The following is a 14305-nucleotide window of genomic DNA, read 5'->3' as shown; positions in this document are numbered from 1 at the left end:
GGGCAGAGGCCGGGGCCGGGCCGGGCCGGGGCGCGGGGCGCGGGGTCCGGGCGGCGCAGGCTGCGCGCCGCGCTGCGCACATGCGCGCTCCCGCCCCTCCCACCTTTGACAGTTTTACTGTGGGGGGGAGGGGGCGAACTCTCGCGGTATTCCTGCCGCTATCCGCGACGGGAGAGACGGGTCGGGGGAGGGGGCCCGTGCGGCCATCCGCTGGCCCGGTACCCCGTCCGTCGCTTGCGTGGGCTGGGCCGTCAGGGTGAAGTGGCCAGTTATGCCTCCGTCGGGCGGGAGGTGTTTTTCAGGCATTGGGGTAAACTGAGGCACGATGGGGCGCTGGGTGCTGCCCCAAGCCCAGCGCGCACGGATGGAAACGACGGGAAGGTGCAGCGAAAGAGGCTGCCCTCCCCTGGGACCTTGAACTCCTGGCCCCGGGGGCCTTGAGCCTGCAAAGCAGGATCCAGCCTCTTTTCCAACCAGCCCTGTGACCACGTCTGCCTGTGGCCACCCTCAGGAAATGGCCTGGCTCCTGGCAGTGCCGGGGCAGTGTGAGGCCATGGGCTTTATTGGGGTGACTGAGCAGCCTGTCTACTTTAGGGCGGTGGTCCTAGACCAGCAGCCAGTGCCCTCCTTGCTCCTTTGTGCCCCAGAACTGGGCTCTTGGCAGGGATGCTGGGATCAGGTCTGGGGGTGACAGGGCACCCACCTCACCGAGACTTGGAAATGAATGGAGTAGGGAAGGAGTGCTAGTTTGGAGACAGAGGTAAAAGGTGCTCCTCCTTCCCCGAGGCTCTTTCTACCTGCTCTGTCCACGCTGGGGCAGGTTCGCCTACACTGTTTGTGGGCAGGGCACAAAACATGTGGGCAGATTTGGAGTCTTCCTTTTCTCACAGGGACCTTTGGGAGCTGCTTCTCTCGAGGCACCAAGTGTCCATACTGGGGCAGAGGCAGGGAGGGGCCCTCTGTGGAGGGGTTAGTCAGTCCTTCCTTTGGAAATCAGAGCCAGAGAGACCTGTGTAATCCTTCTCTCATTCACTGTGCCCACCCCAGGGTCAAGACATGCAGGATTTCGGGAGGGGGGGGGTCAGTGTGTGTGCCCTGAGGTGCATCCAATTGGTAGGTGTGTGTCTGCATGACCACATATGTCAAGCTGTGTCCTGTTTGGCCATCAAGGTGTCAGGGTATGTCTCTGTGTCCCGTACTAGGTGAGAAAGATCCTGGTCGTATGTTAGCGTCTAAGTGACTGGACACAAGGTGTGGGGGGATGTCTGGGTCTTGGTGGGTGTGTGTCCAGGCCACAGCGCGTCTGCATGTCAGGGCAACGTGTGATGTTATGTGTGTTGTGTATGGGGTGCACTGTGCCTGGTGTTTTTCTGTATGTTAGGAGATCATGGGATGCTGGGACCCTGTGTGTCAGTGTGCTGTGTGTCTGGACGCTGGCGTCATCGTGTCTCTGTGTGTTGGTGCCTGTGTGTCCAGACTGCAGAGCTCGGTTTATGCCTCTGTGTTAGTATTTGTGTGTCTCGTTGCTGTGTGGGTATGTGTGGGGGCATGTGCTGTGACATGTGTTTCTTATGTCAGGGCTTTCACTTGTGTAGGGGGCTAAATGGGGATCCCCAAAAGATAGTCACTTCAGATCCCTGGAACCTATGAATGGGACCTCATTTGGAATAAAGGTTTTGCAGACGTGATTAAGTTAAGGGTCTTGAAATGAACAGATCATCCTGGATGATCCAGGTGGGCCCTATGTCCAGTGACAAGTGTCCTTGTAGGAGGGAGATTTGGCAGAGATTTGGAGATTTAGGCAGAGGTGATGTAACCCTGGAATCCAGAATGGAGTGGTGTGTCCATGAGCCCAGGAATCCCCCCAGGGCAGCCCCCAGAAGCTGGAGAGACGAGGAAGGGTTCTTTCCTGAGCCCAGGAAGGAGTGCTGCCCTGCTGGATTCCAGACTTGTGGCCTGTAGAACAGTGAGAAAGTTCGTTTCTGTTGTGTTAAGCCTCCCTGTCGTGGTCATCTGTTACAACAGCCCCAGGAACCTAGAACACCTGTGTCCCTGCCTCTGGGTGCAGCCCATGGGGCAGCTGGGGCCAGCAGGGGCCTGGGGTACACAGGCGCCCCACCAGGATGGGACACCACTGCCCCCTGGTGGCCCCAGCTGGAGGCAGCTGGCCCAGGCGCCCCCTCCTCCCAGGCGCAGGCCCCACTCAAGGCTCTGAGCATACCCCACATGCCTGGGTGGCCAGAGTCAGACACCACACTCGCGGCACTTGAGAACCAAGTTTATTTCTGATTTTTTTGTCAGAATATAAAAAAGCGCAAAACAAGGAAGATGAGACAGGAACACAGCGGGGCTGAGAGTCCAAGACAGGGAGGGAAAAGGGGAGAGAGACAGGAAGGGCTCCCTGGAAAGGGTCATGTCGTGATGGCATGAGGTGGCCAGGGATATTCAGGGCAGCCGGGCAGGATGAGGGGCTTCCCATGGGGAGGCGCACGGGATGGGGGGCACCAGGCCAGTTGTTCAAATTCCACATGGGACCTGCAACAACCAACCTCCCATCCTGAGGCTGGCACAGGGCACGGATTGGGATCTGGTGGCTCAGCCTCGTCTGTCTCCAAGATTTTCAGAATCCCCTAGGGGATTGAGTGGGCAGGGGTGCAAGAGGGTGGGGCTGCCAGGACTGCCCTAGCTCCCCCTCTGCTGGGCCCACGGAGTGGTTGCTCAGGTGCTGGCTGGGTCTCCACTGGGTGGGCATGGGGGGTGCAGCTGTCAGAACAGTTCTTGTGTGGATCTGGGTTCTCCTGGGAAAGGGGCAGTGGGAACGCCCACCCATGACTAAGCCTGGAAGGCAGTCTCCATGACCCTGGGAGGAGGGAGCCGTCCCCCAACCTAAGGCCAGGACACAGGTGAGCCTGGTGCTGGGCACTGGGCGTGGGGTCCTCCTGGGGGTCAGGTCTTGGGCGTGTGTCCCAGCCCCCGTGAGTAGATGGGGGCGTGGTAAGGGTTTCAAAAATGAGTGAGAGCCCTTGGCACGGTGGCTGGCTGGGCTGGGCCAATGACCATTCTCTGGGCAAGGACAGGGGAGGGCCACACACCAAAGGGAGCCTTGGCAGTTTACCCCACCTGTGTGGGCAGTCCTCTAGGGGCTGGGGGAGGGCGTAAACGGGGCGAGGGGGCAGACCTCTGGCCCTGGGCGAGGGCAGGATGCCTAGAAGACGCATGACTCAGCAGTCGATGGAGGGTGCGGGCGAAGGGAATATAAATAAACAGACTCCTTGGGAGGCTGGGGGTGTCCAAACCGGCTCTGGCTCCAGGTGGCTGCCCTGCATGCTGCCAGCAGCACCAGGGGGTGGGCCTGGGCTCAGGTCCTGGGAGGAAGGGCCCCACTCAAGCAGCCCCTGCCTGCCCGCCCGCCCACTCCCAGGCACTGCCCGGAGTGCACAACCAGAGGTGGCTGGAGGTGGCGACGCTCGTCCCACCTGTCCATGGGGCTGGGCTTGGCCCCTGGGGCGTCACGCGGGGTCTGAGAGGGGCTGCACGGCCAGCTCTGCCTCGTGCTCGTCAGGGGCTCCGGTCACAGTGCTGAGGTCCGGCGTTCAAGCCTAGGCAGCAGCTAGGACATGTTTCCGAAGGAAGCTGTGGGGCGAATGGGGGTGAGGAGGGTCGGGGGCCTCTGGCATCATCCCCTCTTGCCCCGGGTGCAGGACGGCCCTTACTGGGGTCCCCGGCCACCCTCGGCCACCCTCCTGAGGTCAACCCACCCACCCTGCACTCCGGCGCCTCGAGGCCCAGCCCCCCCAGGCCTTTCTGAACCTGTGGGCCTTCCTGGCTCCTCCCACTGACCCTGGCTGAGCAGTTGCAGGCTCCGCCCCTCCTCGCGCACCCGCAGGCGCAGAAGCTGCTGCAGGACCTCCTGCCGCTGCGCCTCCTGCGCTAGCCCCATCCGCCGCAGCTTCTCCGCGTTCAGCCGCAGCAGTGCCCGGCCTGGGAGGGAGGGGAGAGAGGTTGAGCCGAGGTTGCCATCCGAGGGGTTTCGAGAGCAAAGGCGGAGAGAGAGAAGGGAGAGAGAGGAAGAAATGGGTCGGGTGGGCAGAGACAGACGTGCAGAGAGAGACTCAGAGAGACAGGGCGAGAGAGGGAGAGAGGCGGAGGGAGGGCAAGGAGGAATGGTGGCTGAGCAGGGCAAAGCCAGGCGACGACGGAAACAGAGACAAAGCCCCAGACGGGAGAGGCCGACTGGGGAGGAAGCAGAAGAGAGAGAGGAGGGGGAGAAGGCTCTCCGGGGAGCCCGCCCCTGCCACACCCCAGCCCCCCAGCCCCCCACGGCACCGGTGATGGCGTGCTGGGAGAAGGCCTCCACGTAGACGAGGTAGTTGTGGGGACAGTGCTTCTTGAGCCACTTGCAGACGTCCTGCTGACTCCACAGGACCACGGGCCTCGTCAGGCCACCCAGGGAGGGGCTTGTGTGGTACAGGCCATCGTGGTCAGAGTACAGCCGGCCCTGTGGGAAGAGGGGTGGCCGGTGGAGTGGGGTGGCAAGGAGGGCAGGGGCTGAGGTGGGTGTAGTGTGTGGGTGGGTACCTGGGGGGCCTCGGTGCCGGGCTGCTGAAGGAGCTTGACCTGCCGGCTGCCAGCTGCCCTCTGGCTGCGGGAGTCGTGCCACGTGAGGCTGGTGCCCGGGGTCCGAGGCAGGGGGCAGGGGATGCTCTCGGCCGACACCGTGTGCTCCAGGAGGGTCCGGCAGAAGCTGAAGTGGGCAGTGGCTGCAAAGCAGGGGTGCCTGGTCACGGCGGTCAGGGGCAGGGGCTCCCTCCCTGTGATCCGGCTTCCTGCTCAGCCCATCTTCCCTCCACGGAAGAGGAGAGGCACGTTCCCAATTAGGGGTTCCCAAGCCTCCCCAAAGAGAAGGAAGTGTGTGCGAGCTGTCCTGAGAACTCCACCTTCAAGAAGCATAGTCTGTGCTCTGGGGAGCAGGATGGATTCTGTTTAATTAGAGAGAGACGTGGCCACCAGGGAGCCTCACACTCAGAACCAGGTGGGGCTCTCCTGGGATGGCCCTGGTCTTCTCCTTGGGCTGGCAGAGCCACATCAGACCAGGGCGCACGCACGCACAGGGCTTGCCTGTGAGGAAAAGTGGCCCCAGCGTCCTGGGAGACTCTGTGCTGTGGGGAGACCCCTGTGGCTGGGCTGCCTGCCCATGTCGTCGTCGAAGGCACCTGGTCCCTGCAGCCCCACCTGGCGTTCCTTGGAGGCTTGGCCTCTGTCCTGCTGTGCTCACTGGCTGTGACTTGTGAACAAGAAGAAGGCTGAACTCTGGGCAAGCCCACAAGGTTCCTGCTGCCCCTTCCTGCAGGCCCCCTGGCCCAGGGCAGCTCCCATGCATGGCAGTGTCAGCACAGCACACAGGCTGCACGCACGCGCTCGGGGACCCAGGCTGACTCTTTGTGCTTTCTCTCCCCACGCCGGCTTCGTTACGCTCATCACCTTTTAGTTTTACCATCATTTCTGTGCTGGTGGCTGACAGGAGTCAGGGGAGGGTAGACACCCGGACTGACCCCTCCCAAGGCCTTGCACAGGTCTTGGGACACAGGAGGTGCTCAGAAACATTGTGAATGACTGAATGGATGGATGAAGGCTCCGTGTGGTGTCCACAAGTCAACAGAGCCCTGGGGAGAGACAGGAAGCAGGGCCCAGCCTTGCCCCATCTTACAGCATCCACGCCCTGACTCAGCAGGCAGGATCGGGTTCCCAGGCAGGGGTCCTTCCCCCACCCCCTCAGCAGGAGAATTAGTGACCCTCCTACCACAGACACAGCCCCTCACCCCCACTGAGGGCAGGGCTTGGTGATGTGCCCAGGAGGTTTCAGTAATGAGGGAAACCCACATCTTCCACCCCCTCCTCCCTCCCCATTCTTACAACTTTGGAATTGGATGGGAACTCTGAATTTGAGGTCTGGGGTCAGACAGGGGGCGTGGCCGAGGGTGGTTCTAGTACGGTGGGAGGAGACTCATTCTAAGCAGGCACGTTTCGGGGGAGGGGCGCCCGGGTCTCAGGGCTTCGCCTGGAGAGGCCTCCAGGCGGGAGAACCAGTCGGACGCCTCAGCCCGCGCCGCACCTGTCCTGGGCCAGCCGGGCCCCGCCCATTTCCTGCCCGCGCTGGGGGAGGGCTCTCCGTCCGTCTGTCGGTCCGTCCCTCCTTTCCAGCCCCAACGTCAGAATTCCAGGAGGAAATGGGGCGGGGACCCCCTCTGGGCCCCACTGCAGGGGCCGGGGAAGGTTTTCCCCGCGCGAAGGAAAAGGTGGCCGCGGGGTGGTGCTAGCCTGGGGACAGGAGCCTCGGCGGGTCATCTCCCCCAAACCAGGGCGCGCCGATCCCCAAGGCCTGACCGCCGCCCCCCCCCCCCCCCCCCCCCCCCCCCCCCAGAACCGCCCCCCGCCCCCCCCCCCCCGCCCTCGCCCCAGCGCGGGATAAAGACACCGGGAACCCCGTTCGGCCGGGACGCGCCCCCTACTCCGAGCGCGGCTGCAGTTTGGACTTCGCTAGGACCCGGCCCTGTCCCTCCGGTCCTCGAGCCCCCAGACCGCGATAGCTCCGCGCCCGGGTCCAGCCCTGCTCACCGTCCACATCCCGGCGCTCCCCGAAGCCGGCGCGCACAGCCCCGGCGCGGCCTCGCGGGGGGCTCGGCTTGGTCCTCAGCTCCGTGAACATGGGGCCCGCGGGTCCCCAGCCGGTGCACACGCCCCTCGCCGGGCGCAGGGCGGCCCGTGTGGCCGGCGGGGAACGCGCGCCGCTGCCCCGCCCCAGCCGGCCCCGCGCCCCAGCCGGTCCCCGCGCCCGGCGAGTCTGCGCGGCGAGGCACCTGCTGCCGATCCCTGAGAGCGGGGCGCGCTCCGGGAGCTCCGAGGGGTGTCGGCGGCGCGCGGATGTGCGAGCGCGGAGGGCGTCTGCCGGGGCAAGGGGCGGCTGTGCGCACCTGGGCATGGCGCCAAGGACGAGTGACTGTGCGGCCGCCCGGGGTCCAGGCGTCTGCAGGAGCATCTGAGGGTGCCTTAGTCCTCTCTGCGTATGGAGAGGAGGGGGTATCCTACCTGCTCCTGGGACCCTCTGCCCCATGGGGCCTAGGTCAAGGGCCAGACCCACCACTTCCCTCCATTCTCCTTTGTCAATTTACGTACTCATTCCTTTATTCATGCATTCCCCAGACCTCTCTGGAGGTTTCTCTCTCGAATGGGCACTTGCTTCCCCAGAGAAGCCAGTTTGACGCTCTCTTACTTCCCCCTCCCCACTCTGTGAACTTCAGGAGGACATCAGGGTCTCTCCCCTTCCCTCTGTAGCCCCAGAATCTGGCTCAGTGCCCAGGATGTGGCACCGAAAAGGGGTAGGCTGGGGACAGGGAGGAGAGAGAAACTCCGAGGGGGCTGCAGCAGGCAGGGGGGATGTGCTTGCTTCAGGACCCCAGTGAGAAGTGTTAGGGTGGGCTGGGGGCTGCCTGGTCCAGCAGAAGGCTAGACTTGTGACCGGCTTTTTGTCTGCTCTGCCAGGAGCCCAAGGGCTCTCCCCAGGTGTATGTGGGGACCAAAGAATGTCCCACCGCCACCTGAGCGAAGGTGCACATGGACACACAGTATCCAGATAACCGTCCTGCGTGTCCACCTAAAATACGAGCACGGGTGGTCGGACTTGCACCCATGCGCACCAGCACACACGGAATTCACCCACATGCTGTGACCGCCCGTGCCCACATACTGACTTGTTCTGCTGCATTTATTTATTTTCGTCAGTTAGCTCTCTAGGGTCTGGGCTCTCACGGTCACCGGAATCACCGGAATGTTCAGGGTATGGTGGGGGTGTGGGCGGGGCCGGAACTGGGCCCAGGAATCTGAGCGCGGAGAGCTAGGGCAGCAGTCTGTACCGCCATCAGGGCACATACACCCCGCACAAGCCCTACACAGTCGGCTAGGTGTGCAGTCTGCTCAGGTGTGTTAGGCCCTGCCCCGGGGCCAAGGCGACTCTGAAGGGCAGGGTGGGAGGCTCAGGGAGGAAGGGGACCCATGGGTCCTGCTCGTACAGGCAGGTCTCGGAAATGCATCGAAAACACGCAGTAAGCAGGGCCGCCCCTGCTCAGTTTTGAGGTCCCCCAGGGCTAGTCCAGGAGCACATCGCCTGCCCGCCGCACCAGGAGCGGGCGCTACAGCACATGCGCTCGCCGCGTCTCTGTCCCCTTAGCCGCGGTCCAGAGCCGCCGGGAGCCGCCGGAAGTCGAGTTTCGGAAACTTCCGCCCAGGGAATCCGCGGTGGGCGGGGCTACGTGGGACCACGCGCTCTGCTTCCGGGGCGCGGGTGACGCGGGCCGTGATCCTTCCTGTTACAGAGCCTCGGACGTGTGTGGTTTTTCGCCTCCGGCCGCGGCCTCCATCCCTTCCCTTCTTGGCCGTCGCCGTCACCGGCGCCATGAACAAGAAGAAGAAGCCGTTCTTGGGCATGCCCGCCCCGCTCGGCTACGTGCCGGGGCTGGGCCGCGGGTGAGGCCTGGGGCGGGCCGCGCGCTGGGGCAAGGGGCCCGGGTCTGGGCGGCCGCCGACAGCGACGGGGAGGACGAGAACAGGGATGGCGCGGGGTTGGCCTGATCTTGGTGGGAAGAACGGCGCTCTGGGTTAGAGCAGACCCGAGGGAGGCTGTCTGCCCCTAGGAGGCGGGACGCTTGGGTTTGAAGCGACGACTCTGAGCCCGGTTTCTGTCCCCGGGGTGGGTGGCAGCACCGTCTTGCGAGTCTGCCGTGGCGAGGACGCAGATCTCCGTCAGGTAGTCGGAGCTCTGTGGCTACCCCCCCCCCCCGCCCAGGCCGGGCAGACCGGCCCCCCCCCCATTTTTGGCTTGAGCGTGACTGATTCTCTAACCACGATCCGGGCTGGAGTCCTCTGTGTGGCCTCTCACGGTGGTACCTCATTTTTCCTCTGAGGTGCTGGTGGTCACATTGCTGCTTCTTCAGACTCTCTACTCCCCAGGGGTAGGGATGGCATCTGTGAGCCTTGTGACTGGGTCCCCCAGGTCAGATGACTACCATGTATTGTTGAGTACGTGAGCAGGCGTCATCACCGTGTTTATTTGTTATTCGTTTGATCAGGTTTCTCTTGTTGGGAGTATTACGTCCAGCGTTATCTGGGGCACACACAAGTCTAAGATCTTGACAGTGTCTTCAGAGGACCTGCAGTTTACTAGGGGAGATGAGGTGTTTGCATAAATAAGTACATAAAGAGGAACAGATTTAGAATTCTGGGGTTCCAGCTATCAACATCTGAGCCAAGTTCAGAAGGACGTAGGGGTGTACAGACGTGGCAGGGTTAGAGGAGAAACTGCTGCTTTGTGTGTTGGGCATTTGAGAAGGAAGATGAGGTGTGGAGGAAGAGGAAGGAGTTGTGAGGAGTCTGTGTGGGTGGGATGTGTGGTGGGTGGCGTGGAGCTGCAGGGGCGGAGGGACCAGAGCCCCTGTAGGCACTGGAGAAGTAGACACCTCAGTACGCTGTGCTCAGAGCTGTGTTGAAGCAGAGGAAAGTTCCGTGCAGGGGTAGCTAACTTGGATCCCAGCTGTGATGGGAGTCATGGTCTCAGAGGAGGGATTTTGGCGGTAGACCCCGTAGAATTTAGAGACAGATGGGAGGGAGAGGGAGGCAAAGCTGATGCCGTGGTACCTGGGACGGCGCTGCCACCATCGGCTGAAACAACCCAGAGCAACTGTAGGGCAGGCACAGAAGGGGAGCTCCGACTGGGCCACGTTGGGTTTGGGGGCCTGCTTGGATTCAGAGAGAGGGCTGCTTGGCAGATTATTGGAAACGGGAGACTGTGACCTGGGAGCAGAGAGGTCTGGTGCCCGGGGGAATCTCCCTCAAGGAGAATGTGGGGTGGCAGAAGGTAGCCTCAGAACCTTCTCAGGTTTCTCTCTTGAAGAGGACAGCTGTGTGGAGTTCACTGCTTCTGGGCTCTTTGGAGGTTTCCCGGAGGAGTTAGAAAAAGAGGTGTCATTAGGTGACAGCTGCGGAGGGTCTTGGCACAGGAACAAGGCCACTCAAATAAATGGGCATCTTGGGGTCTCCTGCAGTGCCACTGGCTTCACCACCCGCTCGGACATCGGGCCTGCCCGGGATGCCAATGATCCCGTGGATGACCGCCATGCGCCCCCCGGCAAGAGGACTGTCGGGGACCAGATGAAGAAGAGCCAGGCTGCGGATGACGATGACGAGGACCTCAATGACACCAACTATGATGAGGTGACTTGTGAGGGGCTCCCCGGCCAGCGTCCACGTTCTTAACCCAGTGTGCTGTTGGCATCTGTGATGAGTGGCTTGGAGTGGTGGGTCCATTGACTGTTCCAGCTAGTCAGGGGATAGGGGATAGCTCAAACAGAGTTTGAGAGGGGAGCAGGAAAAATATAAAGAAATGTGCCCTTCTGTGGTCTCTTCAGAAGAGATGCACTTGCACACATTAGAACCGTTGCATTGCTGCTGTGTCTTGGCTGGTCTTTAATGATGAAAATTTTAAGTGGAATTGGTAATATTTACCTTCTTTTGCTTTAGTGCTTATTTTCTTAATGAATTCATGTTTGGTCTATTGAAGTCTTCCACAGATGTGTTACAACAGATGGCATTTTTCCTCAGAGAAAAGTTTTTTAAAAATTCAATTTCGAGTAATTTTAAAGTTACAGAGAACTTTCAAAAATAATATGGAGACTTCCTGCATACTCTTCACAAGTTTCTCCCCATCTCACATGACCCTAGTACTATTATTATTTTTTTATTTGTAAATTTTTAAAAATTTTCATTTTTTTTGGTCGCACCGCATGGCATGTGGGATCTTAGTTCCCCGACCAGGGATCGAACCAGTGCCCCCTGCAGTGGAAGCACGGAGTCTTAACCACTGGACCACCAGGGAAGTCCCTATTTTTTAAATTTTTATTTATTTTATCTTTGTTTTTATTTTGAGGTATAGTTGATTTACAACGTTGTATTAATTTCTGCTGTACAGCAAAGTGACTCAGTTATACAAATATATACATTCTTTTCCATTACGGTTTATCCCAGGATATTGAATTGGGTATTCTGTGCACCCTAGTACTGTTATTGAAACCAGGAAATTAACACTGACGCAGCAGTATTAACTAACCTGTAGATCTTACTTGAATTCCACTGGTTTTTCCGCCTGTGTCCTACTTCTGGCCCAGGACCCCACGCTGCACTTGGTTGTGTTGCCTCAGTGTCCTCTGCTTGGTGTGGATGCTCTCTCTTTCATGCCCTTGACAATTTTGAAGAGTGCTCATCAGCTATTTTGTTATCCTTCAGCTTGGGCTCGACTGACTGAAACACATGGTTGAGCAAGCATTTTGCAGCTAGACGTGTTCTATTATTGATGTTTCTGTTGGTGGGGGTCGTATTGGAGAAAAGCTGACACTCTAAGTATGTTGTTTGGTTCTCAGTTTAACGGCTATGCTGGGAGCCTCTTCTCAAGTGGGCCCTACGAAAAAGATGACGAGGAAGCAGATGCCATCTATGCAGCCCTGGATAAAAGGATGGATGAAAGAAGGAAAGAGAGAAGGTAAGACAAATTGTTGCTCTTCATGCTGTGTTTATCCAACTTAAAAAAAAGCGTTTGTTTGTTTGTTTGTTTTTGGGCTGCACCGCGTGGCCTGCGGGATCTTAGTTCCCCGACCAGGGAGCAAACCCGTGCCCCGTGCAGTGGAAGCGCAGAGTCTTAACTGCTGGACTGCCTGGGAAGTCCCAGAAAGTTTTGTTTCGATTTATTTCAGACTTGGAGAAAATTTGCAAGAATAGGAGATGTGTCTGCTCAGCTTTGAGGCTGCCTGGGGCTTGGTCTGTGGCAGCCACACTTGGAAAACCCTGGACTGTTGCACAGTAGCCTTGGGGGCTGGGGACTGGAGCGGAGAGCTTAGGAACTCCGTGTTTGACTTCCCAGAAGTTGACAGAATTTGGGGGATTATTCTGCCTATGCATCAGGGTTACCATCTTTGAAATGGGCGTGGTGATGTTGATGAGTGTATATTAAGTAATTTGGAGGTTCACTGAAGATGGCAAATGACCATTGCAGTCCTCGTGGGCATGCGGCTGTGTCTTGAGAATCTTACTGCACAGGTCATTGTTGAGCTGGGCTGGTGGGGACGGACTCCAGTGAGCTGGAGGGTGCGAGGCCCAGGCAGGCTGTGGGAGGGGCACCCTCTGTTCCTGGGGGTCCGTTGGGGGAAGACCACTCCCCCGCAGAGCCCTCCTGTTTTCCCTCTGGGGCTCTCAGGTGGGTGTGTTGGACTGAACTTGGCCCAGCACGTCTGTCCTTGATGTTACCTCATTGGCAACTTTCTGATTCCTTGTCATTTTCTGGGGAAATATATGCAAAGTCAACGTAGGATCTTGCAAACTATGATAAGTTTTATTGCTTCATAACATGTTTATATTTTTTACTACAAAAAGAATGCATTTTCACTCTAGAATATTAGGACAATAAGTTTAAGTGTAAGTAATGTTTATTCACAAGCCTGGAAGGTGACAGTTAACATTTTGGTTTACTTTTTTCTTTCTGTTGCTCATTATGCATACAGTTTTCATTTCATAACTTGCAGAATTTTTAGTTTTCTCAAAATCATATTAGAAGAGTGAAGTACCGTTCTTCAGGGGAGTTTTTTAAAAGCACGTTATTTAATCAATGTGCATGAACTTATACGTATCGTAATTTGGTGGTTTTGCATATTAAAGAAGACTTGATTCCAATCTTCTGGAATTCATTCATTAAAAAAATCTGAGTGATGTGGATACATACAGAAAGTTGTTGTATTAAGTGGTTTTAGGGAAGTGGTTGGCTTTTGAAAACTTTTCACAATACAAAAAAGCAGAAGGAACAGCGTAGCAGACAGGCGTGTGCCCCCACGTAGTCTGCACTGTTCGGTTTGCACATTTGCTTCTTCTGCTTCTGCAGGTGGGCTTTGCTGGCTCCCGTTGGGGTCAGTTCGCCCTGGTGTTGAGCAGTCCATCCTTGTTACCTGGTAGCCAGCCCACATCCACTGTTCCCTGCTTGTCCCCAGAACTTTGTAGAACTGCCTTTTACGAGCCATGACGCAGTCAGCACCACTCCTCAGGCATGTCTCCTAGCCACCACCACCCCTTTACGGAATGACTGCCCACCTCCTCGTGGCACCCTTTTACTCGTTGCGCTCTCAGCGTTTCCTGTGGATTGGAAGTTGGAGCCTGAGGCTTGATTCAGATCAGGTGGAGCATCTTTGGCCAGAAAACCTGACGGTATCTGTGCGAGCTGCTTCCCATCAGGAGCTGTGATGCCAGGCTGTCTCCAGCCGGTCGAGAGGTGTTTGTCTTTTCCAAGCACGTCGTTATTCACAACGCATTCAAGTTCCTGTCTAACCTTGTGGAGGGAAATATAAATCTCAGCGTTGGGAAGCCCTGGCTGCCGGGCTCATGTCTACTCCGGTTTGCCTAACTTGGTCGATACTTTTCACCATTGCCCACAGCTCTTTGAGTTCACGTGTGACCTGGTCCTAAGTCACCAGGAACCCATTTGGATGGGCAACTAGGACAACGGTTCAGCTTTTCTTCTGAGCTGAGTTATTCAGAGGATGGCCCTACCTTTGGGACTTTATAGAATTTTAAAGCAGTAAATATACTTGTATTTAAATGCAGGTATTTAATGGAGTAAGACAACTTGCTTTTTATTTTAGTGAGTTCTGCATGTTTTTATCTGGTAGCGAGTTGAGTTATTTGTGAATGTATCCATTGTTGCCTTAAAATAGATTTGATTTAACTGCTAAGTGTGTGGAATTACTCTTTTTGGTGATTTAATTAGGAAGGATAGTAAAGTGACTTTGTTTCAGAATGGACATCCAGGATTTCTAATACGTGCACACGTTTTACTTCTAGGGAGCAAAGGGAGAAAGAAGAAATTGAGAAATACCGTATGGAGCGCCCCAAAATCCAGCAGCAGTTCTCGGATCTCAAAGTGAGCAGATGGGTGGCCTGCTGTTCCTTGTGGCCTTCCCAGCGGAGGACAGACGCTCTGGGGCACAGCTGATGAGACGAGCACAACTTTGCTCACTCTGCCCTCTCTTTAATTCAGAGGGTAGAAGAAGGGCCCTGCTTGGGTGTGCTTAATTATACGTGTGTGTGCAGAAAAGCTCTCCTCCCCAGAAAAGGGGGGACAGAGGAGCTGATTTTCTTTGTAACTTTGTAACTATGTCCATTTAGACATCAGGTTTTCTGAACTGTGTTCCCTGGGCTTTGACAGAACAATTTAAATCTG

General features: G+C 57.5%; 2 protein-coding genes across 4 annotated transcripts in view; one reads left to right on the top strand and one right to left on the bottom strand.

Moving 5' to 3' along the window:
• Positions 1-2273: 2273 nt before the first annotated feature.
• Positions 2274-6867, bottom strand: SAMD10 (sterile alpha motif domain containing 10). 3 transcript variants are annotated; one of them, XM_029220742.1, is made up of 5 exons: positions 6616-6867; positions 4579-4760; positions 4327-4498; positions 3841-3981; positions 2274-3633 (listed from the first exon to the last, which is right to left on the bottom strand). In XM_029220742.1, the coding sequence occupies exons 1-5, from the start codon at positions 6704-6706 to the stop codon at positions 3611-3613; spliced, it is 609 nt and encodes a 202-aa protein (XP_029076575.1). In that variant the 5' UTR covers positions 6707-6867; the 3' UTR covers positions 2274-3610. The 3 variants fall into 3 exon arrangements, with proteins under 3 accessions (XP_029076575.1, XP_029076574.1, XP_029076573.1); XM_029220741.1 differs by having other exon boundaries at positions 3881-3981; positions 6616-6793; XM_029220740.1 differs by having other exon boundaries at positions 3841-4498; positions 6616-6793.
• A 1474-nt stretch (positions 6868-8341) lies between these two features.
• The window catches only part of PRPF6 (pre-mRNA processing factor 6), a 35277-nt gene continuing 29313 nt past the window's right edge, over positions 8342-14305 (top strand). The window contains exons 1-4 of the mRNA XM_029220739.1: positions 8342-8520; positions 10095-10263; positions 11466-11584; positions 13927-14005. Of these exons, the coding sequence (XP_029076572.1) occupies positions 8450-8520; positions 10095-10263; positions 11466-11584; positions 13927-14005 (438 nt within the window). The 5' untranslated portion in view covers positions 8342-8449. The remainder of the gene's footprint in view (positions 8521-10094; positions 10264-11465; positions 11585-13926; positions 14006-14305) is intronic.

Source organism: Monodon monoceros, unplaced genomic scaffold (assembly GCF_005190385.1).
Source record: "Monodon monoceros isolate NGI ecotype Baffin Bay Population unplaced genomic scaffold, NGI_Narwhal_1 Super_Scaffold_13, whole genome shotgun sequence".
NCBI classification, from domain to species: domain Eukaryota; kingdom Metazoa; phylum Chordata; class Mammalia; order Artiodactyla; family Monodontidae; genus Monodon; species Monodon monoceros.
This window is presented reverse-complemented; position numbering and strand designations above follow the sequence as displayed.

Bases quoted from the DNA above. Each gene is read 5' to 3' on its own strand.
- SAMD10 (XM_029220740.1), bottom strand. From the start codon at position 6,706: ATGTTCACGGAGCTGAGGACCAAGCCGAGCCCCCCGCGAGGCCGCGCC. The intron at 4,761-6,615 runs GTGAGCAGGGCT...CCTGCTTTGCAG, and splicing joins GGAGCGCCGGGATGTGGACG to CCACTGCCCACTTCAGCTTC. The intron at 3,634-3,840 runs GTCAGTGGGAGG...TTCGCCCCACAG, and splicing joins CCTGCAACTGCTCAGCCAGG to CTTCCTTCGGAAACATGTCC.